The following is a 24,226-nucleotide window of genomic DNA, read 5'->3' on the forward strand; positions in this document are numbered from 1 at the left end:
TGGCTGCAAACCCGGTAACGAATCGCTCAGACTTTGTTTTTCCACTGCTCCCGAGGCTTGATTTATTGTGTCTCTCTTATCGCACAATCGGGCTTCGTTCAAAATGTTATTCTGGGCTAATTCCATACCCCGGTATTTATTTTGACTGTCCCTTCTCATTAGCGTTACTGATTTTTAATCGCTCCCCGTTCCCTCTCTGCCCGCGCGGGCTCGCCTCATCCCGTCCGTGTTTCCATCCCGTGTGGGTCGGTCCCCCGGAGCGGTGCCCGGGCAGCCACGGCGCGCTCCCCCCGCGGCTGCGGACGGAGCCTCGCCCGAGGGAACCCGCTTCTCCCGGGAACATCCGCGAGCCGGAGATGCGGCGGCGGAGCGAAGAGAAAGGGCTCGCTTTTAACGGGGCATCGCCTGAGCTCCCAGCCCAGCGATTAAATTTCTCTCCTCCAGCAAAACCGTTACTTTATCCTAAGAAAAACAGCGCGAGCGGGGCGAGCGGCGGCCGGGGCGGCGGGACCCGCACGGACCCGGGGCCGGGAGCGGGGGACGACGGGGGTCGAGGGGAGCGTGAGGCGATGCCGCCCCGACAGCTCCGTGATTGATGAGCCACCCGCCCGGGAAGGGGCGGTCGCTATCGCCCAGGCTGGAGGGGGGAGTCCGGAGGCCAGGTGCGACACAGCCCCGCCGCCCCCACCGGCCGCGACGGCTTATAAACACCGGGACAGGACGGAGCGCGACGCGACGGGACGGGACGGAGGCTCCGGGCTGGAACCTCCGCACCGGGCGGGAGCGGTAAGTTCATCCCCGGCCGGGCACCGCGGGGTCCTGCCAGGGCCCGGGCAGCCGGGATGCGGGATCGGGACGCAGCAGCCCCGCGGGGCCGTGAGCACTGGTGCTGCCCCGCACGCCGACAGCCAGGTTCGTTACCTGTTACCGGAGTTACGCACAGGGCAAGGTCTTTTTAAAACCGATGCAAAATAATTCAGATTCACTGTATTTTTCCTCCTAAGGAGCAACGGATAAGTTTATCTAAGGTTTCCACCTGTTTGTTTTCAGTTTGTATGCTCTGCTCTGGCGTTTTCCATCTTTTCCTTGTCTGTGTGGGCACGTTGCCTTCATCGCCGTTTCATTCACACAGAATATAAGACTAAAATGAATATTGTGCTGGGTTTTTTTGGTAAAAGATGTCAAACCAATCGTGTCTTTGTAGCGTCGTGTGAAAACACAAATGTATCTGCATGCATTAGAAATACTCCACTAGAAGTGCTTTAGAAACAACATAAATAACTTACTTTCACAGCCCTGTTCCCAACTCTTTCAGCAAACCAGGTGGCAAGTGGGTGCTTGCAAAAATTACTGTGATTATTTTAAAAACTAAATCTCTTTCTCGAAAAAATTTAAAAGGGAAATTACTGTTGACTGGGGGCTTTTTATTTACTTAAGTTTTTAGCAGCATTTTTTTGACCATGAGGTTTGGGCAATGCCTGGATGTGAATGGTACATTCTAATACCTAGAATGGGTTTCCTGATTACTCCGGGGAGAAGAGTGATGCTGCCTGTTCCCAGTGTGCAACAGAAGTGATACTGGCTGTGGATCCAGGAACCACCATGGTTTGGCTACACACACTACATACCTACAGCAGATCCTTTGTTTTGTGTAGCAGATTTTCCCAGGCCATTTGCTGTTTGTGTTTGATGGGAAGTCTGAGAGTGGATAAATTTAATTCAGAGTGAAATCTTGCATTTCCACAGCTGAAATTCTGTAGTTTTTTTCCCCACAGGCCCAGGGTTTTATCTCATAGATGTGAAGCTCCTAAACCAGAAACTCCTGTTTCCAAGGGCACCCGAGGAGATGAAGTTTTCAGGTACGTGCATTCCTATGTACTGTATGTCAGTCAAAGCCATTCCAGTTCTAAATGTAGTTACACACCAAAATCAAAACTCTGTAAACCAGCCCTAGTCCTGTATTTCAGTAGAGAAGCAGGTATTTTTACTAACCCAGTCTGTCCATATCCTTGGAAAATCCAGACTTCTCCAGCAACTGGGGAAGGCTTCCTCCTACCAGTGGGATCTTGATGGGATGACAAAGAGAAATCCTGCCGCTAAACATAAATTGTTAGATTCTTCTGCCAGTTTTCATTATTATCTTAAATGATGGTCTTGATGTCATCACAGCAATGATGATTTTTTTAAAACTAAAATGCATCCAGATCTGGCTATGCCTTAACACAAGAAGCAAACACCAAGAAAAAAGCACATAGGAATTTTTTTTATTTGAAGTTAGAGGCAATAGCCAATGTAAGGACCATTTTTCAGCCCTCACTCAAGACAAGCTCATGAAGTCTTAATGTAAGCTTTATTTTATATTGATCATAAATACCACAAGAAAAAGAAGAGTGAGATTTTTTTCCCCTTTGGTTTAGAGCTATAATGTGCACAGAATATTTCACATATAATTTCAGTCTAACCTGTACTGCTGCTGAAGAGAACATTACATGATAACACTCTGTGAGCCACATTAATAGCAAATGAATCACAATTAATCACCCAAAATTATAATAATAAAATATCTTCTAAATAAAAAGGATTATTTAGAAACCTTTCCTTGTCTTTGGTAGAAATCTTTGACTTCAGTGTGTGCTTGAAATGCTTTGCAAAATCAAGAGCTAATTCTTGTAAATGTAGATATTCAGTAATTTATGGGCATCAATTTTATTTAAATTTTTAATTATGCAATATTTGGGTGAAATTAAAAGGTTTAGTAACTTGTTCTTGCCCTTGTCTAGCCAGGCTGTCACAGGAACAGACACTCCTAACGCGTGAAAGCCGGGATCTGGGACATCCACGAGGGCTGCTTGGCTGAGGACAACAGGATCAGGTATTAGCCCAGCTAAGAAGTGCTGTGCTTTGGGGAATATTGATTGAATTGCATTTTTCTGTGGAATCCTTAATGAATTAAAGGACTGTGAGTTGTATTACAGGCAGAGCTGTAAACCAGGTTTACAAAAAGCTGGGAAAAGACTTTGTGGTCACTGTTTTCAGCTTTTCCCAAAATAATTTTTTTGATGTATTCAAAAGGTTCTTTTGCCCTGCAATGGCCAAAATACATCCAACAAAATTCTTTTGAAGTTTGAAAATGTATATGAGAAAGGATAAGCATGCAATTTTTTAGAAAGGTTATGGGTGGGAAGACAGGAGAAGTCAGTTCCTGATCCTTTAAAATTATGGGCCAAGTTTTGCCCTTCAAAATCTGAGTCCAGGCTCTGTGGCTTCACTTAACTGATGCATTTGAAAATTATATTTTTCTTACCATAGTTCATGGAACACTGATCACCTATAAGATTGTTCATAAAATGATTTCAACTAAAATAGAAAATATACTAACAGTTCCACATCCCAAATCATAGAGAGAATATATTTTAAAAATTGCCTTTAGCCTAATTTTTAGTTGGTTGTAAATGGAAACCACCGTGGGTGGTGCCTGTTGAGTTTTCTCAGAAGTCATCTCCTGGGCTATGAGTGACTCAAAAAATTTGCTCCATGTAATACTGCCAGAAAAATCAAATACTGATCATTGCCAAGAGTTTAACCTCTGTTCTGTACCTTTGTGTGATGCTGAATTTGTAAGCAGCGGATGGAAAAGCGTCTCACAGAGCTGCATCCCAGCTTTTCCTAGTACAGGCTGTGCCTGCATTTCTGACCATCCTTGTTTTCAGAACGTGCTGGCTCCAGCTCACCGCAGCATCTTTAGAGATGCTCTTGTTGCTTGCAGGACCCTCCCTGCCGGGGACGTCACCGATGGACTGTGGACACTTAGCAGAGAGCAGCGAGGAGATCTCCAGCCCGGGCGCAGAGCCCGATTCCCTGCTGCCTTCCTCAGCCGGCAGCAATTCCTGCCTGCCCTTGGCGGGCGGGCCGCGGGCTGGAGCCGCTCCGGGCCGCCCCGCCGCCGCCAACGCGGCCCGGGAGCGCAGCCGGGTCCAGACCCTGCGCCACGCCTTCCTCGAGCTGCAGAAGACTCTGCCCTCGGTGCCGCCCGACACCAAGCTCTCCAAGCTGGATGTGCTCCTCCTGGCCACCACCTACATCGCACACCTAACCCGCAGCCTTCAGGATGAGGAGGAGTCACCGGGAGAGGGCTTGGGCACCCTGCGTGGGGATGGATACCTCCACCCTGTCAAGGTAGGAGAGCTGAGGAGCAGCGACCACCTTCTGCCAGTGAGCGAGTACACTGGCCTTAGATATGTAATTGAAATGAAAGATTTCAAGTTCCTGTACCTTGCCTAGAGGTATTACATGGAAATTCTGCCTGGACTAACTGCTGTACCTAGGTGTTAGGGTTCTGATGGAAATATCTTGGAGCTTTGTTCCTCCAGCTTCAGGGACTTTGCACCAAAATATCAAATCTAATGTAGATCAAAACCTGGTGGGACTTGGTTTTTGGAAGTGAAGGTCAGCACCACAGGAGTATTTGCATCTTCTTGGTCCCTGTGTGGAAACCTCGGTGATCCACATAGACCCACTGGATCCTGCTGTGAGGGGTCTGTGTGGTGAGGTGACACTCTCCCACAGCAGAGATCCAGCCACAGCTGGGCTTTGGTTCTGCTGCCCAGGCAGCCCAGTGCAGACAGAGGCGTTAATAACCAGCCATGTGTTAATTACTTCCACGAAAGTGCTTTTCTGAACCATTTCTCTGGTTGGTATACACTCTTCCCCTTATTTAAAAAAAAAAAAATCACACCAATGCAGAAGGGATGAGAAAGAGGAACTGCTCTTGGAGACGACCGGGCTGGAAACTGTTTCCAAATGCAGTGCTCACTGACTGATGGGGCTCAGACACTGCAGGGTGTTTTCTTTGGCTCTGCTCACAGGGAATGAGTTAGAGCACTGGGGTGTTTTCCTTTCTTTTTATTTTTTTTTTATTATTTTTTTTTATTTTAAGAGTCTAAATTCAGAATTATTTAATTAAGATTAATTTGTGAAGTAATCTCTAACTTCTAAAAAGTGCCCAATTCACAGAGAGTTCCTTGTTCACAATGTTGGTTGCTGTATTTTACAGCATGCTGTGAACGTAGGCTTCTGAGGCCATTTAAATGACTAGCAGACTCATAAAGAAAGCAAAACCTCTATATCAATTAGAAGATGGCTATAATTTAAGTAAAAAAGTACTGTGATGTATTTCAAAATAAATTCAAAATAGTTTCTGTTAGTTCCCTCCGTCAGAGTGAAAGGACACAGGTCTCTTATGGTACTTTTTATCAGCTGCCAACTACTACTGGCAGAAAAATACCCTTAGTAGAATAGTTATTAAAGCAGTTAAATAATCCAGATGCCCATTTCTCAGGCTACTGGAAGAGAGCAATACTGGATTCATGTAAGCAATTATTTTTTTATAAATATATTTGATGAATGTGTCACAGTCAAATCCTAGTACATGCTTCAAAAACCCCAAAACACAGGATATGAGACAACCTTTAAAGTCTTTAACTAAACTGATAGATTAAGCATAGTAAATGCAAATAGTGAGGAAAGTTAAATATCCAAGTTGTGTGTACACTGAATGAATACTACAGTTAATGACTTTAAACATGGATGGTTTATTGGTGACAAACTCTTAACATCACACTTGAATGAAATTACTGAATGAGATAGTACAGTTTTTCTAAGTAAGAATATGCTGCTGCTTTAGGTCTTTGAACAGAAGAGCTGAGATTCATCTGCAGTATTATTAAGTGCCCCTTACCCAAAGGAAAGGTGCCAAAAGAGTCTTTAAAAAACTTCATTCTTTTGGAACAATGCGCTGGCTGCATTTCAGGTATTTTTGCATCCAGTGTGTGCAACAAGTTACCTCTTCAAGCATCTGCCTCTCTAATACAGAACCTGGCACAGCAAACAGAGCAGGATGCTCCCTCCCAAGTTCTGGGTGCCCAGCTGTGGCCACCTGCACCACAGGGCTGTTTGCAGTGAGTAACCTGCTGGGGTTAAGAAACTCCAGCTGTCAGAATAAGTATTTAACACCAAGAGTAACTGATGATTCCAAAAATCAGCAGGTGTAAAGATGTCATCTGAAATAGCTGGAGCTGACAAGGACAAGAAGCTGAGAGCACTGAAGACTGCTAAGGTGCAATTACATTAAATTCCTTTGGACTCACAGCCTTCAGCAGCAGCCCCTGTAGTGTTGTGGGGCCCAGCCAACAGGGACGGGTGTGCACACGGGGCTGCAATCCCTGCAGGTGAAGATGTATCCCTGTAGCATCCCTGGTGCCTTGAGAACGAATTCTTTGGTTCATTCTAACAGAACATGTATGACACAAACTGAGCTAGGCTGACTGGCCAGTATGACCTGCTCCTGTGGGCTGGGAGCTGTGCCTCACAATTAATTACCACAGCACATATCCAGGCTGAAGCTCCCTTATCAAGCTCCAAACGTTTTCCAGCAAATGACAAAACAGGAACTGTTTGGTGATAGCAAGTTACCTATTTTCTTTTACTGTGATTCCATCAAATCTTTGCTGAGAACTGCAGTTGGAGTGCAACTATCCTGTGTGTCTCAGTGCTGTGCTCTTCTCCTCTCTTGCAGAAGTGGCCCATGCGTTCCAGGTTGTACATTGGAGCCACGGGACAGTTTCTGACTCACTCAGCACAAGGAGACAGCGCAAATCATGGGGAAACATCAACATCTTCACAGATCTAACCTCCCCTCTTGCTATTAAAAAAATGGTTATTTATTACACCTTATATATATATATATTTAAGTTAAAAAACAGTATCTACAGACAAACTATAATTCCTGAAATGCTGTTTGTAGAGGAGAAGGAATTGATTCTTAAATTTAATTAATACCTCATTAAGTTAATGTTTTTCTATCATTGCTGCGATCTGAATGAGGGGGAGTGGGAGGTGCTGACTGCAGCCAGCTCCAATCCGAGCAGCAGCAGCAAAGAGCTGGCAGCAGAGTTAAGTATCCCTGTCCTCTCTGGGACAAGTGCTGTGAGAAGAGAGAGGAGGAGTGATGTGCTAATGGCCAAGTGCAGGACAAAATAGGCTTGGGTAAAAAGAGAAGGGCAAGGCTAAAAATAGGAAATGTAATCCCACGTATGCTTTCTCCACTGCTTAAAGCCGATGGCAGAAATCCCCTGACTGAAGCTGTCAGGTCAGGGCTCCAGCCATCAGATAGTCCTACATGTTTGTAGCTATTGCTGGGAATGTGGAGGCATGTTCACAGAGTAAAAATGTGCTGGGAGACCTGTCCCTCCTGCACAGAGTGTTGTAATTTGGGAAGTATCCTGCTTGTATCCACCACAGGACTGTGCTGCATGTTAGGGGCTCAGCCTGTGTTTGCTACCCCGGCACAACCATGTGTCTGCTCACCACAGCACGGCTCATTTCACTTCAGGGGTTCACATGTTGGGGCAGGTGAGCCCAAGGTGTTGGCTTGTTCGTAGCACATTTATTCACTTAAACATCTGTATTTAGGCAAGAAAAGTTGAAACCAAATGCAAAACGTCATCTGTTGTACCTGTTCTGTAAAACGCTGTACTTCTCATATAGTTTGTTATTGCTGAGGTAAATGTTCTATTAAATATTATTCAATGAAGATCAGTTTGAGTTGCCAAATCTGTTATCAGTTTCTCATTGTACATGATAATAATCTATAGGTGCTGTCTTCTTTCTGAAAGCTTCAGGGTTTAAATTTAAAAATGATATTTAGGAAAACAGAAATATTAGCCAGAATAAAATCTGGAGCTCTCAACTGCTCCTGCAGCATTCTGAGTGTTTAACAAAATAACATACTTGGAAGGGACAGTATTCAAGAACGAGGAAAAAAAAAAAACCCTAAACAACAAAGAATCCGCAGTGTTTTTAAAGGCTTATTCCTTTAAACATCATTGAAAGATTCTGACTGCTTATTCAAGAAGCAGAGGTTTGGTTGGACCTCAGGAAGAATTTCTTCACAGAAAGGGCTGTTAAGCATTGGAATGGGCTGCCCAGGGAGGTGGTGGAGTTGCAGGTGGTGGAGTCACCATGCCTGGAGGTGTTCAAGAGAAGTCAGGATGTGTCACTTGTGCCACTGTGATCAAATTGACAAGGTGGTGATCAGTCAGAGGTGATCAATAGTCTTTTCCAACCTAGTTGATTCTGCAAGCATGAAAAATGCTTTAACAATAAGGGTTAAAAAAGGTGGAAAGTCATGAATGGATGGCACAGAGAATACATCTCAGACTCTTTATCACTGAGCTGCAAGACCTGTATCACTTTTTCATTGTACATAATAATATTCTGAACTTATCGATGTTGTCTTCCTTCCGAAGACTTTAAATTTTAAAATGACATTTAGGAAAAAATGAGAACAAAAAATACTACCAAGAGCAACTTTTGTAAAAAAGTATGGTCAAATCTGGAGCTCTCTACAACCCCTGTAGTATTTATAACTAAATATTTACAATGCTCTGCAGGCAGCCAGAGAATTGGAGCAGCAAGCACTGTAACTACTTGCTCTAGCCATATCCCTAAGACTTTTCCAGCATTTTATGGAATTATTATGGGCTTGTAAGAACATGCAGAATTACAACTGCAGTTTTTCAGTTGAGTTACCCATATTGATGAGTAGGGTTTGTTTGGTTTTTTTCTTGAGACAGATTATTCTGCATCAGAATTATGCCTTTCCTTCCAGAACGAAGACACCAGCTTAGGCAACTAACACTTTCTTCGACTAGGGCAAGAGCTTTTATCTTTCAGAAATTTACACAGCAGGATAACAACAGATCCTCTGAACCAGTTTGCTTGAAATCTGATGTTTGGTGCCAGTGCTACATTTCCTAGGAACAGTTCATATCCTCATATACTGAAACACGAGAGTTTGGCATTTAACACTAGCAATATGCACCTGCCTAGGAACACACTTGTAAACTCTATACACTGTTATCAAAAGGTGGCATTCTTCAAGGAGGAAAGACCTAAAAGATCTCGCAAACCTCGGTCATTGTCATCACAGCTTTTCCCTCGGAGGGCTGGGACAGGCGAACTTCCCGCGGCCACAGCAGAGGCGCTGCTCTCCCGGCCGCTCGCAGCTCCAACAGCGCCCGCGGTCACGAATCGCTTTCCCTCAATTTCCCAATCCCGCCCCTCGCCGCTTTCCCCGCGTCCCTGTGCGCGCGCAGCCGGAAGGCGCCGCGCCCGCCCCGCCCCGGAGCGCCGCGTATTTAGCGGGATGTCGGCCGGGATTCGCCCTTTCCGAGGGGAGAACCGGAGCTGCCGCCTCTGGTCGGGGTGCGTGCCTCGCTGGGTGCGTGGATGGATGTGGCGGGAGCCGGCCCGTGTCTGCGGGGGCCCCTTCGGCGGCGGATCCAGGGCTGGCGAGCGGCGCCCCGAGCGGTGTTTGGGAGGAAGGGAGGGAATGCCCGGGCGTGGGACGTGCCCGTGCTGATCCGTGGCTTGGGAACCGTCCCGCCGTGCCCCGGCCTCGGGCGTGGGAGCGGCAGCAGCGGCTGCCGAGCCTGATAGGTACAAATTGAAAGAGGGGAAGTTGAGGTTAGCTATTGGAAGGAAATTCTTTCCTGTGAGGGTGGTGAGGCCTTTGGAACAGGAAGGTTTTGAGTGCCCCAGCCCATGGTGGTGTGTAAAGCCGGGTTGGATAAGGCCTTGAGCAACCTGGTCTAGTGGGCGGTGTCCCTGCCCGTGGCAAGAAAGGGGTTGGCACTGGATGGTCGCTAAGGTTCGTTTCCGGACCTTTAACATTCTGTGATTCCGTGATCCTGCCGTGTGGATCCGCAGCCATCCGTGTGATTCCTCAGCCGCCCGACCTCCACCGTGCCCCTTGGAACTAGCTCAGCAGTCCATGCAAATGCTCGTCTGAACAGTGGGGTGATTTCTGGCCTTCTCAGAGGAATTAGAAATGCTCCCATGTGGTTAATGTGAGAAATCCCGACATGGCAGGCCAAAGCAGTGGCCATTATCTCAGGAATTGCAGGGACAGCTTGCAGGTGCTTTTCTAAACAGCCAGAGCTGTCACTTGGAAGAGCAGTGATTGTCATGCTGCCGTAACTGTGCCTGTGTTTCCCCTGGGCGCTAGGGTGGAGTAGTTCAGGCTGACACTGCAGCCACACAGGCTGCCCAGGAGAGCGGGTGCCGTGGGAGTCCGCGATGGACCTAATTACTGTGTGCCACGTGGTGCTTACCTCGAGCTGTCTCTTGGCACATCAAGTCTTGAAAGGAATGACAGATTGGACACTCAAATACACTTGGTTTTGCTGACAGATCGTTTTCATCAGCAAATGTCTGTCATAATCCAAAAGATAAATGACCTTCTTTTTCCTTTAGGGAATTGGGCAAGGGCTGTGAGGTGACCCAGACTATGCCCTTTTTTGGGTTATAGGCACAGATCCTAACTGGTGGGGTTGGGCAGGGACAGGGCCCCAAGAGTATCAGCAGCCTCTGGGGTAATGCTCTCCTGCATTACAGACTGCAGTGTGAGTGTTGACCTCAATTCAACTGGTGGTAAAACGTCAGTGAGTTCCCCAGGGTGTCACACGTGAACTGGGGTTAAGTTAAAGGCTGTTCCTTGCCAGGGTGCTCCTCTCCCCAGCCTGGCTGGTCATTAGAAGCACTGTGCTTGTCCTGCAATCAGTCATTCCTCACACTGTTTAAGGAAAATGGTCGTGCCTCTGCTTAACATTGATCTCAGCTGATGCGCTGTCTATCCCAGGTAATTAGAAAGAGAGTGTGGGGTTGGTGTTTCTTGGACTGGCTTTCTGTTCCCAAAGAAGTGTTAGTGCTTTCTGTTACTGGCTCAGCAATGGAGCTCTCTGAATCAAACATATTTTCATTTTTTTTAGGCAGAAAGTGAAGCTCAAGATGAGTTTGTTACTGGCTTTGGGAATCCTCAGTCTGGACTCTGCCATGCCTTGCAAGCAGAAAGATGCCACATGAATTCTGGAGCTACAAAAGCAAGTATTTCTTACTGTACTTAAAGTTGTTGAGGGAAGCATCATGAAATGCAGATCAAGAGTTCTGAAGCTGTTTAATGGCTTGGAAAGTCCCTTACAGATGGAAAAAGGAGACATAAGATTGTATGTAGGGTTAAGAGATTGAAATCCTAACAGGAGGTATTATGGCAGCTATAAAATCTCCTAAGGCTTGCTTCCCAGAACAAAGCAGGTGCAATCCAAGAATCCCAAAGGAGTCAGAAGGGAGAGGCTTCTGACGCTGAACGTATCAGAGAACCTAGTTTTTAACTGGAAAAACATGACTTCTCATTTGAAGACTTCATGGATGCTAGTTGAAAGGGAGAGAATTAAGTGAAAAACAGTACGCTCACAGTCCGTGCTGGCACTTCAACTGTGTCAGTTTTGGAACATATTCCAAAGGGAAAGGTGACTGGTAGTGAGCTTTACCTCTAGAAAGATACTTGGCATCTGGGGTTTGAGTGTAAGAGAGGGAGCTGCATTTTTGTGCCCAAACAGAGCAGTTTTTCTCTTGTTCTTGGCTGTGCTTAATCTGTTCTATGCTTAAGAGTTAAAACGAAGGATCTGCTTCAGCTTGTGGAAGTACAAGTCTTGAGACAAACTTAAACAATTCCCTTGTATTTAGTATCTGGAAAAAGCAGTTTTACGTAGGCAGGAAACTGCTGGCATAGTGATGATGACCCTTTGCCGTTTACCCATCTGAAGGCTGTGATGAGCAGTGTTGTATATCTGATGTGCCAGCTAATCTGTAGGGGTTTTCCACTTTGATTTGCTCCTGTCATTTCTGATTTTATTTATTTTTTTTTTTAAGGCTCTGTGACATCAGATGACCACCTCCACCGTCTTCCAGCCTTGTGTATGCACACAGGGCCAACAGGAGAGTTCACCCACTTGTCGAAGTGTGGGTGTTTAAGGAGGTCAGTTGCTTTTTTATTGTCAGAGTACCCAGGCTCCTGCAGGCTGTACTGCCATCTGGGGAAAGCCTGTACTGGCCATGTTGGCAACCACATCAGTTCCTTGTAGTACTGCTACAAGTCTTCCTGTTTTTAAGAGCTCATGGGAGAAACTGGGGAAAAGCAAGGATAAAATGTGCTCTTTTTGCAGAAAAGCCATTAATATTGCTTCTCAAAGATAGCGATTTATAAAGGATTTCAGTCTACCCTTAAAGAGTAATTTTTCTGGCATAATGATGAGACTTTTGCCGTTTACCCATCTGAATGTTTTTTGATGTGTATCTTGAGATCTGAAGTGCCAGTGAGGGTAATGCCTTTGTGTAAGATTAAGTGTACAGGAAATTAACTTGTTAATGTTCCTAGCTTGAAAACAGCAGTCTGGAATGTGGAGTTCTAATGCACTTGGAAATGCTTCCATTGCCGTTCTTGCTCATCAGAAATACTGCTTGGTTCCATAGTATGGCAGGGGAGTAACTGTTCACTGAAAATTGTAATCCTGGAATGAAGTTCAGGGTATAGTGTCACTCTAGAAAGAAGAGTAGCCTTATGGCCAGTCTCAGAACTTAGTATGAATTTGAGTGTATCAAATAAATGGATCAAAAGTGAATAAGGTAAAGATTAAAATGTGGGGAAATTCTTGTTGCCTAAATGAGTGTTTACGATGTTAGCAGTGGGTATGAATAAAATCTTGGATTTCTGTTTTCAGTAACTTATTTGAGGCTATGGGAGCACTAGCACTCTGATCCTGCTGGATGATGTCCTGGGTAGGAGTAAAACAAGCCTTAAGTGTTCAGCTTGTCCAGATTTGACAGGAAATCTGTACAATTCTACTGCAGCTTTTTTATTTAATGTGTATGTCTTGGATACAAGTCTTGCTGAGGATTATGTCTAGTGCTACATCCTTACTAGGAAGATGAAACACAGGAAAGCCCATAGCTGGTGAAGCATACTGTGTTCCAAACACCTCATCTCCTACTTTGCATTCTTCATTTGTTTTTACAGTGAGGTAGAGTTGAACTCATTGAGCTGTCTGCCTAAAAAGTTGTCTAATATTTTTTTACCTAACTGTAGCACTCTACTGTCCCCTGCAGTCCATATAAAGTAATGTGGAAACACTGGGTTTTGCAGGTTGAGGTGGTTTGGTGGGTTTCTTTTTGTAGTTCGTTTGTTTTGCAGGCTTTTTTGTTTTGGTTGCAGGAACGTCTGGCATCCTTGTTTAATCTCATGGTAACGTAAAAAAAAAGACAGAACATGAAGCACTATGATAATATTTTATACATTTCAAAATCTATATACCATAAGTAAAGACTGTCGACTTAAACTATTAAAAGAAGAGTTTTAATGTTCTTAAAATTCCTTAACCTTTTGACTGATACATTTGAAAGGAAGTAACAAGAAAAAACGCAGAATTGAGGTAGCTGAAATAAAACATTAGATTCTGAACTGGTGGTTTAATTTTTAGTTGTAGTCTTATTAAAAATCCCAAACCCTAAATTACTTCTTGCATAACTGTGAATGGAGAGTGGTAGCCAGGAAGACAAGTTCTGGTTAGGACTGTATTCTGAAGCCATGGTTTTCCAGGATGAAGACATCCCTCCTCCCTTCAAATAAGTCAAAAAACTTGTAATTCAGGTCCTGTCTGCTATGCTTTATTCCTTGGTAAAACATCACTGAACTGTCTTCTAAGTTTTTAGTAATTTTGTATTTCTAACTGTAGCCTCTCAAAAAGCCAGAGCCTCAGGCTTTACTTACAGTGGAGATTTTACTCTTCATTAGTGTTAATGTGAATTCCTGGGCTATAGGCAGCAATAAACTTCAGCAATTGATGGTGACACTGCATGAGGTAAATATCTCTCTGTTGCAGGGAGCTTTCATCACTGAGGTCAAATGGAAATACAGGATTTGGTGCTACACATAATGCAGATGTGCCTAGGCAAAGAAGAAATTAAGCTGTAAGACTTGATATTTGCCAGAATTTTGAGGGGAAAAAAAGAGCTGTGATGCAAATTAGTTGGAGTAATGCAATCCTAGATCATAATTCTTACCTTGCATCCAAATCGGTGTGTGAACAAATGACTGATGCTTAATAAACAAAAAAATATCCAACCCTTGTTTTTGGTTTCCCCAGGAAGGAAAATCTGTCCTTGGTTTAACCTTAGCCAGTGTTGGAGGAGCAGTGCCTTAAGTAAACCAGCATGAAGGACAGACTTGTTGCTGGCCTGTGGCCTTGTTACATATAGCACTGAGACAAACTGACAGAGTTCTCCAATACCAGTCTTCAACAGTGGAAGTTCTGGATTCTGATTTGATATTACCTGCTATTGCAGTCAATGGATGTAGACTTCTTTCAGACTGACAAAATGTGACAGTGATGCACCCAAGACTAAGGCACTGTTGTGCATTATTTACCATGTTTTAGGGTCAGCGATGACTCAAGTAACAAGATGGCAATCACTGCATCTTCCTCAAGTACTCTCTGTCTTAAACTGAGCTTGGCATGAGCCTTAGCCAGTGAAATCCTAAGAGATTAATATAAGCATGTCAGAAATAAAACATACTGCAGGCATGAATGCAATGTGTATTATTGCCTTGTGTCAAGCACTTGTGTAAACTAAAAGTTAACACTGGTGTGTTTTCTTTAGTATTTCAGCTCTGCAGTTACACTTACCACTGACTAAATATATATTATACATTAACTTCTTGTGCTGAAAAGTGGAACTGGGCATGTTATCCATTAATTCTTTTTTTGCTCCCGTAATAAAACTGTACATATTTAAATCCCTTTTTTTTTTTTCTAGATAGCTTTAATAATGATACAAGTTCTGTAAATAGCTGGGTTTAGGGTTTGTTTTTTTTTGCCTGGCAAAGTTGAATGTGGGTTTCTTGTAGCAGTGTCAATATATGAAATAAATGGCATTAATAAATAGGAAATAAGATTATTTATGCTTGAACTTTTCAAAACATGAGTCTTATGTAGATTTTTATTAAACAAGCTCCTGAACAGATAAGCACAATTTCTCTTTAAAAATGGAAAGTAGGACATACAGAATTTTTAGTGCAGAGGCTGATAATGTAGATCCATGAATGGAATCTCTTCTCACCCTGCGACTTCCAAGATAATAGCCCTGAATGAGACTTTCTGCTTCTGAACTCAGTTCAACATGAAGATTCCTAGCAAACAAAATAAACTAGAGAGAGGGCATACATTTTAAATATGTAACTGGAAAATAAGGAATTGACCTATTTACACACCATTTAATATACCAGTGGTATAGTAATACAAGCTGGACAATACATTCTGCCAATAGTTTTAATAGTAAAAACAGCTGTCACCATTTGGCTATGCCGAATAAGGAAAATATAAAGGATAATAATAAGGACAGGTCTTTGATAGTAAACAGAATTATAGAATGATTTGGGTTGGAAGGGACCTTAAAGATTATCCAGTTCCAACTTCTGCAGTGGGCAAGGACAGTTTCCACTAGACCTGGTTGCTCAGAGCCCTATCCAGCCTGGCCTTGAACACTTCTGGGGGGAATCATCTGTTATGCTACAGATACTGACAACTGAATTAGAATGGAATATTAACTTCTACTACTGATTGTAAACTTTTTGGTCAAAAATACTTAAGGTCTGTTCTCATATGAATGTTAACTTGGTACATTTTCCAGAAACATGCTTAAACTGTATTTATACACTGACCCTTTTCAAAAACTGAAGCTGCTTTTGTCAATGATCCTAATAGTGCAAGTGGAAATATGGTGGGGGAAAGGGTAGAAAGTGAGTATTAAAAGTAAGCAGACAGCAGAGAGAACCTTCTGATACCAAACCCAGTATGATATTCACAAATAGAATGCATTTCTAAGTTACTGCGTATAATCTGTTACCTCCTCATAATCCTGTGTTCTGAACTGATGTGATACTTTGTACAGCATGGCTTCAGGATTAATGGCTTTTTTCAAGATTTGATGTACAACAGGAGAAGACAGGCGACAGGAAGGAAACTCATTGTAGATCAGGAGCCCAAAACCATCTACAAGGTTAACTGGAATCAAACTCACATCCTAAAGAAAAGACCCATAGAAAGAAAACATCTACTTTATTTTGGGCTTTTGACTTGTAGAAGCATCATGGTGTTTTATAACTGAAATATCCTATATCCACTTACACTGCAAGATTATCTAATGAATTATACCTGTAATACTTGGTAAAGTTTTGTTTGAATGAAACCTACTGTTTTGGGAAAACTATCTCATTTTAGAAGATACTTGATTTAAAGTTGCTTAAGTTGTGACTTTCTTGGAAATACTAACAAGTTTTATTGTTTTCATTATAGGTGGAAATAAACACAAATTACAGCTTTAGCACAGTTCCTCTGATAATAACACATGTACTTTACCATCTGTCCAATTAGAAAATTCTCTTTTTGTATATGTTTCTTTGAGGAAGAGTCCATATCTACAAAGGACCAAAAGTTGGTCTGAACTGAAATAGTAACTTGCTGGTCAGCCTCTTCTCCATACTTCTTCCCAGGAATAAATACTGTTGTTGTTCTGCTCTCTAGCACTAGGATAAGACAAAATTCATCAGTTATGTGAGATATATAGTTTAGATATAAATTCTAGTCTGATACACATCTGAAATCAGTCACAATTATGATTTTGCTGAATTTTTATGATTAATGAATGTCTGTGGTGTAGCAGATTTAAGTTTACAGGACCATGGCTTTTTTGTCTTTGTGTCTTACACAGACCCATTAAAAACTGTACAGATTTTTGCAGCATTTTGAGGGCCATAATTTGTTGGGGAACAAACCTAGCCTTGAATTTGCATATTTATTCAGTTCTGTCCCCTCATTTGTTAGGAGGTGGGAGATTACCAGACTGTAGAAGTTCAAGTTTATCCTTTTTATATGAACTTAAGTCTCCTATGTAACAGATGCCACCCTTGGCTAGCACAGCACTGCAGGCTTGAATACTGGCACTTCCAGTTCCATGTTTATCTTTGGACACAGAAGGAAAAATGTCACTGGAAGGTGGGTGTCGTATGCCACGAGGCAGAAGACATAAGCTGTAATTCAGAAGCCTGGAGGGTTAAATAAATATTGTCAGTCATAAATTATTAAAATTACTCACTTCTAAAAAACCTTAGTAAGTATTAAGACTCACTTAGAAACAACAACAAAAAACGCTTAACATGAAGCCAGCATCAAAACTAATTGTTTAACTTTGAATACAAAAGTAGAGGTTCAAGCCTGCTCTCCCAACAGCTGTCATCAAGACTACATTTCTCATGGATTAAACATGAGGCAAATCATGGGTTGCAGAAGTAATTCCTAGGAAATCAAAGACTTCTCGTAATTTAACCCCACATTAACTCCTGTTCTGCAGAAACTTTTCCAGTGATTTAAAAGTTTAGAGGATTAATAATTCTAGACTTCTGGGAAAAATGGAAAGGCTGGAATTTGTAAGCTCTGCCTTCCTCAGTTACACACTCCCCTCCAATTCTTTTGGAGAAAGAAGGTATAAAATATTTTTTTCATCTCCTGTACTATGTTCTTTGGCACAGAGAGGTTGCAAATTGTGCCTGGTTCCACAATCAACGGCTCTTAACAATTTTAAGACATCAGAGCTAGGTTTGTCATACTATTGGGACCTGAGAGAAAATTACTAAGTAAAATTAGTAAGAATTAGTAAATAGGGTATTGCACCAATGGAAATACGTAGGAAATGCCTACTTTGACAGGCTGCTGACAGTAAATACTGTGTACATGCAAGATAGTACAAATTACAATATTGATCATGATTTACAGTGTGCAACCATTTTAATATTAACCAGATGTTTTGATTCTTAAAACACTGAACTCCTGTTTCTCTTAGGAAGTCTTGACGTGGGAAAAAAATCTTGCAGTTCATGTTTTTGAAAATTTGAACTAATTTCTACCGCTAAATTTTGAAGTGGTCAAAATTTTGGGATTTTTTTCACAACAAAAATTACTAGTGAATTGGTTGAATAATTTGCAAATTAAAATAAAATTCATGCCCCTTTCAGAGATCTTAAGTTATGGAAGGAGAAAGTAGCATGTGTTTTTCTGCAGTGTATGTAAAATTGTGTTACATGAATAGGTAAATGCATAAAATGCATAGTGAAAAATACTTAAAGGCAACAACAGCCAGATTTATAATCTGTGTGTAAAGCTGATACCTCATTCAAGTGGTTTTTATGAAAATTATAAAAATGTAAGTATCTATTCATACACTGCTTATTTTTTCAAAAGGCTGATAGCTGGGAGTCAGTGGTAAGAGGTCTTAAATTAACACGAGGTCTGAAAAGTTGAGCCCTTTTATTTGTTACCAAAAAAAAGGCTGTTCTAGGACAGCCTTCAGTTTTGATTTTAGAAGAATGTTTTATATGAGCTCTGCAAAACAGCGCTAGTGTTAAATTCTCACCATAATTGTATGAGAATTTTAGGAGGTTTTATAATTAATGAAGTTCTAATCTAGATTTATCATTTGAAAGAAACAAAAATGTCCCAGGGATAAAAACTGAATATTTAACTAAGTTAGAGCCTTGTATATTCTTTTCAAACAAAGTATCTAGCTTTTCATGTAAGACCAATCCTATTATCTTTAAGACTAGATTTTAAATTCTAATTTAAATGGAAAAAAAGGAATCTCTTTACCTGTCAGTTACTAGCGTGTCACTTGTCATAATCAAGAGATCCAGATAATCAGCATTTTCTTTTTCACATGTCTGTACCAGACTCAGCAATATTGCAAGTTTAAGAGTATTGTAAGTGCCTGGTGGAACAACTTGAGAAGCAAAGATGTTGGCCAGAACAGCAGTAAACCTCCAGCGTGAACTTGAAGTCAGTGAGAGAAGATAGTTAAAATTCTCACTTACAAAAGAAGGACCTAATGGAAACAATCATATTAAAGAGACTTATGCAGGTATGTTAGAACAAATCACCATTGGAGTCTTGATACAAAAACTTCCCAAAAACAAATACATCTCTGTATTAAGCACAAATTCAGAATGTAAGCTTCTGACACTGTTAATCTTACTGTTAAAAAGGTGGCAGACATGATCTGCTTGAACTGATGGAATAAGAAAGAAAAACACACTGAAATATCAGGTTCATTTTATATGATTTCAAAGTACTTTCCAATGGATAGAAGGAAATGGAAAGAGAAGTTGAAGAACTACAGTAAATAACTGGGGAGTTTCCCAATGCATGGAAAGCGGGCAACAGTAGATATTCTCAAATAACAGCAAGTACACATTTGAGACTAAGAGGAAGGTCCCCAAGTGGTTTTGTGATCTGGACCTCTAGATAATAAAAAACTTTACCAGTTCTCAAGATGTTTTTCTAGGTTTTCCAGGGTATTTTTTAAGTCAGTTTTTAATGGAACTTTCTTACCATTTGGTTTATAGAGCTTTACACTATTGACTTCTATACATGCAGTTGCTTGTAGGCCATTTTGTACACAAGCTGGAATTCCTATAATTCTGTAGTGGTTTCCTATTGTCATTTTATTGGCCAGTTCATCTGCAAATAATAAAAAACTAAGTGCAGGGGGCCAAAGCTACAGATATGTTAGGGCATAAAAATAGTTTTAAAGACATGGTCAGAAATTTTTTACACATTCTGAACAATTGATTTTGTGAATTAACATTGGCAGAAAACAGCTGGATGCCAGATTGATGATGGACTAGAATGAAATGAAACATACAATTTTAATCATTTAGTGCAAAAGGAAAGGAAGGCACACCAGGTGAGGGGAAAGTAGATTTCATGATAAAGAAAAGGGACAATGCATTTAGTCCTGCATTGAAAAGAAAAATGGATATTTTTTTGCCAGTGTATTTCCTACTCTGAAACTTGCGGAACGACTGTTATCAGTCAGTGTCTTATAAAATGTCAGAGAAAAAATCCAACACAATAAAGAGGAGATAACAAACTACACAGATTTCAAAAAGACACACAAATAGCTTTGTGAACCTTTATATTTCTGTGCACTTTAGAAAACCAAATCTCATATATTTTTTGAAAATGAAAATTAGATGCAACCAGATCTCAATCTCAGCCTGAGAAACACTGTAACCACACTGATCTCTAGAGCCAGGAGAAATTTAATGCATGCAACTCTCAGTATCTTGACCATAGATTATTCTATAAATTTTTATTATAATTTTAGTACTATTAGTTCTTTCTATTTAGTTTTCAATAAATGAACCATATAATTCCATAGAGTTTTGGAATGGAAAAGGATTTCTTTGTTGCTTGTCTTAGTGTTTATTTGGGGTCTTTTTAAGAATTGATGGAAGTATGTTGCCAAGTTGTGGTTTTAGTTAGCTATTAACATTAGAAATCATTTAATGTTTGCAGTGGACAGCAGTGGTAGTCAAAAATCCTGATGGAATGTGAAATCAGCTAGATTGAGGAAGGACATTAAATATACACGAAGTTAGTTCAGAACAGCATGACCAAAGGAAGTAGAAAGGAGATAAAAAGAAGACACTACTGGGCTGACCAGGGTATTTTAATTAAATGGGGCTGTAAAAGTGACACAATAATTTTGCTGTCTACACTCTGCAATCATACGTGCACACTGCTTTGTCACCTGGCTGCTTTCTATAAAATTTGGGGGGGAAGGGGAATACAGAAATAACTGCAATAAAAATTATGACTTTCACCATTTTAGAAAAAAAAAAAAAAAAGCAGCTACAATTGCAAGAGATTATTATAGATCAGTTCTAAAACATTTTTGACAGAACTCCAAAGTTCAGCTTACCTCTCAAGAACAATGTAAATGCCTGAATCCTAAAATGTGATTTATCAGTGGAATATCCTTTCAAAGCATTCAGAATTTTAGCATCAATCATTTCAACTACTTGTTTATCTTTCAAAACAAAGGCAAAGGAAAAGGTTAATTGTCTTGAAAACATATTTTTTTTAAAAGACTGGTGTATTTTAAGTGGGCTTTTTCCACTTAAATATTTTACTTATTGTGAAACAGAAATAGGAAACTACCAGATCTAAAAGTAAGATTGCATAGATCCTACCACCAAGTACTCTAAATTTCATGTCTTCCTGCAGTGGTGAAGAACACAAGCTACACACAAAATCAGTTCTCACTGTAGCAGACTCTGTAGCTCCAGGACAATGCACTCTGATGCACCTAAACCCTAAAAAAAAGTAATAATTTACCAACCATTTAAAAGGAGGACATAGCTTTAGTTTTAAATTCCCCATGAAAAACAGAAGCAATTGAAATACTGGACAGTGAAATTCTAAATTTATTATATGCTTCTTTAGAGGAGCCTCCTTTATATTCCACTATATATAGTATAGTATATAAATATATACTCCAGTATATATTCCACTAAAAGAATGCATCTAATTGTTTGTGTTTGGCCACGAGATGGCAGGGTTTCCTACTGCACATTCCCAAGCTGAGCAGCTTGGCTGGGCTTTTTTGAGGAGTGAGCCACTGCGGCTTCTGCCTGGCATGGGAATGATGTGGAATATGGATGGTCACCGTTAGAGATACGTGTCCTCGTAAAGATGTCTGTATGACTTAATCTGCACACTCCAAACTTTGGGATTTTGCATCTCTTTTATAACTGTATGGTCTCTCTTAGAGAAGAAACAACAAAAAAAGCAGGCTTAAAAGTACTTAGGGCCTCTCTCAGCAATGGTACAAGCAGTTCAGGAATAGTACTCAAAGTAGGAGTTCCACAGAAGTTAACAACTCATCAAAGCATCACTTGTTCTATGCTAGTAGCTTTTGCCAGCCACTTAAGCATATTGTTCTATGTTTTTTTTTTTACAGACAGAAACAGTTTCCAAGGAAAAAGGGATTTTACTAGTTTAGCTTATTTACTTTTGAGATATTTTATTGCTACTGAAGATATTTAAGATATTCAATATATTCAGGTTTTACAGGTGACTTATGTTTTCTCCTATAAACTATCTTCAGCATTAGGAAAAGGGATTGCTGGCATATCTATTCTTCCAAAACATTTAATAGTGCTGAGAAAGTCCACTCCTTTCAATTAACAGAAATCTTGCTGTGCTCATTACAAAATTGTATGCATAATAAAACTATATAGGAAAATACCTTTGTTAGGCTAGGTTTTTAATCTTACTACCAAATTTATTAAAAAGCTTTTGAAATAGTACTGATTAATTTTTGTATTTTTTACTACCTTCAGAGAATGGACAGGTTTCCTCAGTACAAAGAAATCTTGCTCCTTGTGTGTATTTTGTTATAGTTCCCATTGCAATCACTATCCCTTCAGACATATAGAATCTTTGAGATGTGTAATTAAAGGGATATGCAGAAAGACTCAGAACATAACTTGGTAAAGGTGGCAAATGTGTTGGTTTCAGCAATATACTTATCTAGGAAGAGATACAATTGCATTAATATCATAAAAACATTTTTATTTAAAACTGCTTTATTTTTCACGGACAAACAACATACATAACTAAAAATTTCAGAAACACATGAGTAACTAGGTTTCATATTAATTAATGTCACAATTGCAATATGGTTGGGTGAGTCTTCCAGCTGTTTTTAATTATAAATAATACTGCAACCAAAGGGAAAATGAAAACTTAATGCAAAAATATTTGTTAATATTTCACTATACTTAGAAAATTCAAGATCTAAATAGAGAAAACCAATGCAGACTCACCTGGGCTTCTGTCTGCAGTTGTTCAATTAATGATAATGTCTTAATAGCTACAAAGCATACCTGTGATGGAAAAATAATTTCATTTTAGAAAGGAAAATATTTTTAAAATTTAGATGATGCACTTTTGTCTACATATCTATTATACACTTACTGACTGAAAAATCTGTGCAGCTTGTAGGGGATTATGAAGAATATAGTTTCCAAGAGTTGCATCCAATTCAGCAATGTCAGAAGGATTAATTGAAATAATGAAACGATAAACAGCATAACTTTGTTTTGAGTCTGTAGGAGCAAAAAGTATCTTAAAGTAACAGAGATTTGTGTAACACTATGTATCAATTTCACAGACTATCTGTTCAGTAATACCATTATATTTTTTGCAATCATGCACAAATTTCTGAAGGCCACCACTTCTGTCAAGGTAGACAAGGACAACTTCCTTCATTTTCTGTATTTCAGGATCCATCTTCCAAGATCTTTGTGCTCTTTATCCAACTGTGGGAATAAACTGTGAAGAAATTATGGCAGCACTGGCCATGCTATAATAGTAATAATAAAGGTATGTATTAACAAAGCCATGCAAAATTAAAATAGTGTCTTCTTCAAACTGCAACACTTGAAGGATTTTTAAAATTCAGTTCAAAGCTCTTTCCAATGACTGAACTGTACCCTATTTCTAGAGTAAATTTCTGAAAAATGCTCTAGTGTTTTCCTCAGTGAATTATTTCACTCTTCTAATTCCCTAATCCATGAAATTAAAGTTTCCATTTAATTTCACATCCCCTGTAGATTTTATAATCAGTCTATTAAAAGTAAGACTTAAAATTTTATCTCCATTATTTGAGAAGTCTGTCATAGCTGTTAAAAATGTGAAACTGGGAAACATCTCTTTTCTTAAAATCTGACTTTCCTACCCTGCTGTGATCTCATGTAGCGCACACCTAAGGTGCTGATCTTGCACTTATTTCCATGCATTTACACAGACAAACAATTCTGATTCCCACTGGCAAAGCTTTCACAACTACAATTTTGGTTTGGAGGCTAACTGTGCTCTTTAGTATGGTTTTCATTGCATATTACCTACGTAACTTTCTATTTTTTTTAAGAGTAGAGTCTTGTACCATGAAGCACTACTTTGCAGAATTTAGGAGAATTACTAAGGCCAAAATATGGTGTTTTGTATATATGCATCTGTTCTAATGTCTTTCATATTTTCTTCTGAAAAATGTCCTTAGTCCTCTCTGTAGTCAACCAATATGAACCAACACTTGAATCTTCAAAAATAAAACTTAGCTTCCTGGTAATGGGTAGGACATGGACTTACTGAGCTGATGAGGAGTCAAAGCTCACAGCATATGATATATTCCCTGCAGGAGTTCAGAGAAATTACATTGAGAGGACAAACAAATCAACATCCAAGAGGAGTAACTGGATTCCAGCTCAACTTCAGTATGGCAGCAGCGTAAACCCTGTGGCCTGAGAACTGTACACTGTGGGCTGGAATGTGTTTAGTGCCTGAAGTAAAAAGTTAAAAGATAATTTATAATAGGGATTCCTTCCCCCAGTGTCTTTGGGATTACACTTGCACAATTACTGCTCCATCCCTTGAAA

General features: G+C 40.5%; 3 protein-coding genes and 1 long non-coding RNA gene across 9 annotated transcripts in view; 3 read left to right on the top strand and 1 right to left on the bottom strand.

Moving 5' to 3' along the window:
• PPP1R42 (protein phosphatase 1 regulatory subunit 42) overlaps positions 1 to 2,864 on the top strand; it is a 29,117-nt gene extending 26,253 nt beyond the window's left edge. The window contains exons 9-10 of the mRNA XM_088057960.1: positions 1,776 to 1,859; positions 2,785 to 2,864. Coding sequence (XP_087914086.1) covers positions 1,776 to 1,859; positions 2,785 to 2,857 — 157 coding nt within the window. The 3' untranslated portion in view covers positions 2,858 to 2,864. The remainder of the gene's footprint in view (positions 1 to 1,775; positions 1,860 to 2,784) is intronic.
• Positions 2,865 to 3,792: 928 nt separating this feature from the next.
• Positions 3,793 to 7,552, top strand: TCF24 (transcription factor 24). The gene is made up of 2 exons (XM_005517419.3): positions 3,793 to 4,176; positions 6,575 to 7,552. Exons 1-2 carry the CDS (start codon positions 3,793 to 3,795, stop codon positions 6,686 to 6,688), a joined length of 498 nt encoding a protein of 165 aa, XP_005517476.1. The 3' UTR covers positions 6,689 to 7,552.
• A 1,620-nt stretch (positions 7,553 to 9,172) lies between these two features.
• On the top strand, positions 9,173 to 14,872 carry LOC148185038 (uncharacterized). Of its 6 annotated transcripts, none has more exons than XR_015772890.1 (5): positions 9,191 to 9,264; positions 10,830 to 10,940; positions 11,770 to 11,875; positions 13,776 to 13,863; positions 14,040 to 14,872. It is a non-coding gene; the product is annotated as an uncharacterized LOC148185038 (long non-coding RNA). The 6 variants fall into 6 exon arrangements; XR_015772887.1 differs by adding an exon at positions 10,563 to 10,699 and having other exon boundaries at positions 9,238 to 9,264; positions 13,776 to 14,872; XR_015772889.1 differs by having other exon boundaries at positions 9,173 to 9,280; positions 13,776 to 14,872.
• MCMDC2 (minichromosome maintenance domain containing 2) lies at positions 13,119 to 22,319 on the bottom strand. The gene is made up of 11 exons (XM_005517112.3): positions 22,124 to 22,319; positions 20,978 to 21,100; positions 20,707 to 20,814; positions 19,332 to 19,460; positions 18,594 to 18,825; positions 16,791 to 16,996; positions 16,311 to 16,477; positions 15,799 to 15,975; positions 14,957 to 15,099; positions 14,321 to 14,430; positions 13,119 to 13,840 (listed from the first exon to the last, which is right to left on the bottom strand). Exons 1-11 carry the CDS (start codon positions 22,218 to 22,220, stop codon positions 13,674 to 13,676), a joined length of 1,659 nt encoding a protein of 552 aa, XP_005517169.2. The 5' UTR covers positions 22,221 to 22,319; the 3' UTR covers positions 13,119 to 13,673.
• Between the last annotated feature and the right edge of the window lie 1,907 nt (positions 22,320 to 24,226).

This window comes from Pseudopodoces humilis, chromosome 1 (genome assembly GCF_049639895.1).
Source record: "Pseudopodoces humilis isolate 2021_Gansu_Grassland_sample_001 chromosome 1, ASM4963989v1, whole genome shotgun sequence".
Taxonomy (NCBI): Eukaryota; Metazoa; Chordata; class Aves; order Passeriformes; family Paridae; genus Pseudopodoces; species Pseudopodoces humilis.

What these genes read in the sequence shown, in the direction of transcription:
- TCF24 (XM_005517419.3), top strand. Translation starts at nt 3,793, where the DNA reads ATGGACTGTGGACACTTAGCAGAGAGCAGCGAGGAGATCTCCAGCCCG. An exon ending in GATACCTCCACCCTGTCAAG is followed by an intron (nt 4,177 to 6,574) that starts GTAGGAGAGCTG and finishes CCTCTCTTGCAG; the next exon opens with AAGTGGCCCATGCGTTCCAG.
- MCMDC2 (XM_005517112.3), bottom strand. Translation starts at nt 22,220, where the DNA reads ATGTCTGAAGGGATAGTGATTGCAATGGGAACTATAACAAAATACACA. An exon ending in AACCTGTCCATTCTCTGAAG is followed by an intron (nt 21,101 to 22,123) that starts GTAGTAAAAAAT and finishes ACTTTTTTTTAG; the next exon opens with GGTTTAGGTGCATCAGAGTG. An exon ending in AAAGCTCTATAAACCAAATG is followed by an intron (nt 18,826 to 19,331) that starts GTAAGAAAGTTC and finishes TGTTTCCATTAG; the next exon opens with GTCCTTCTTTTGTAAGTGAG.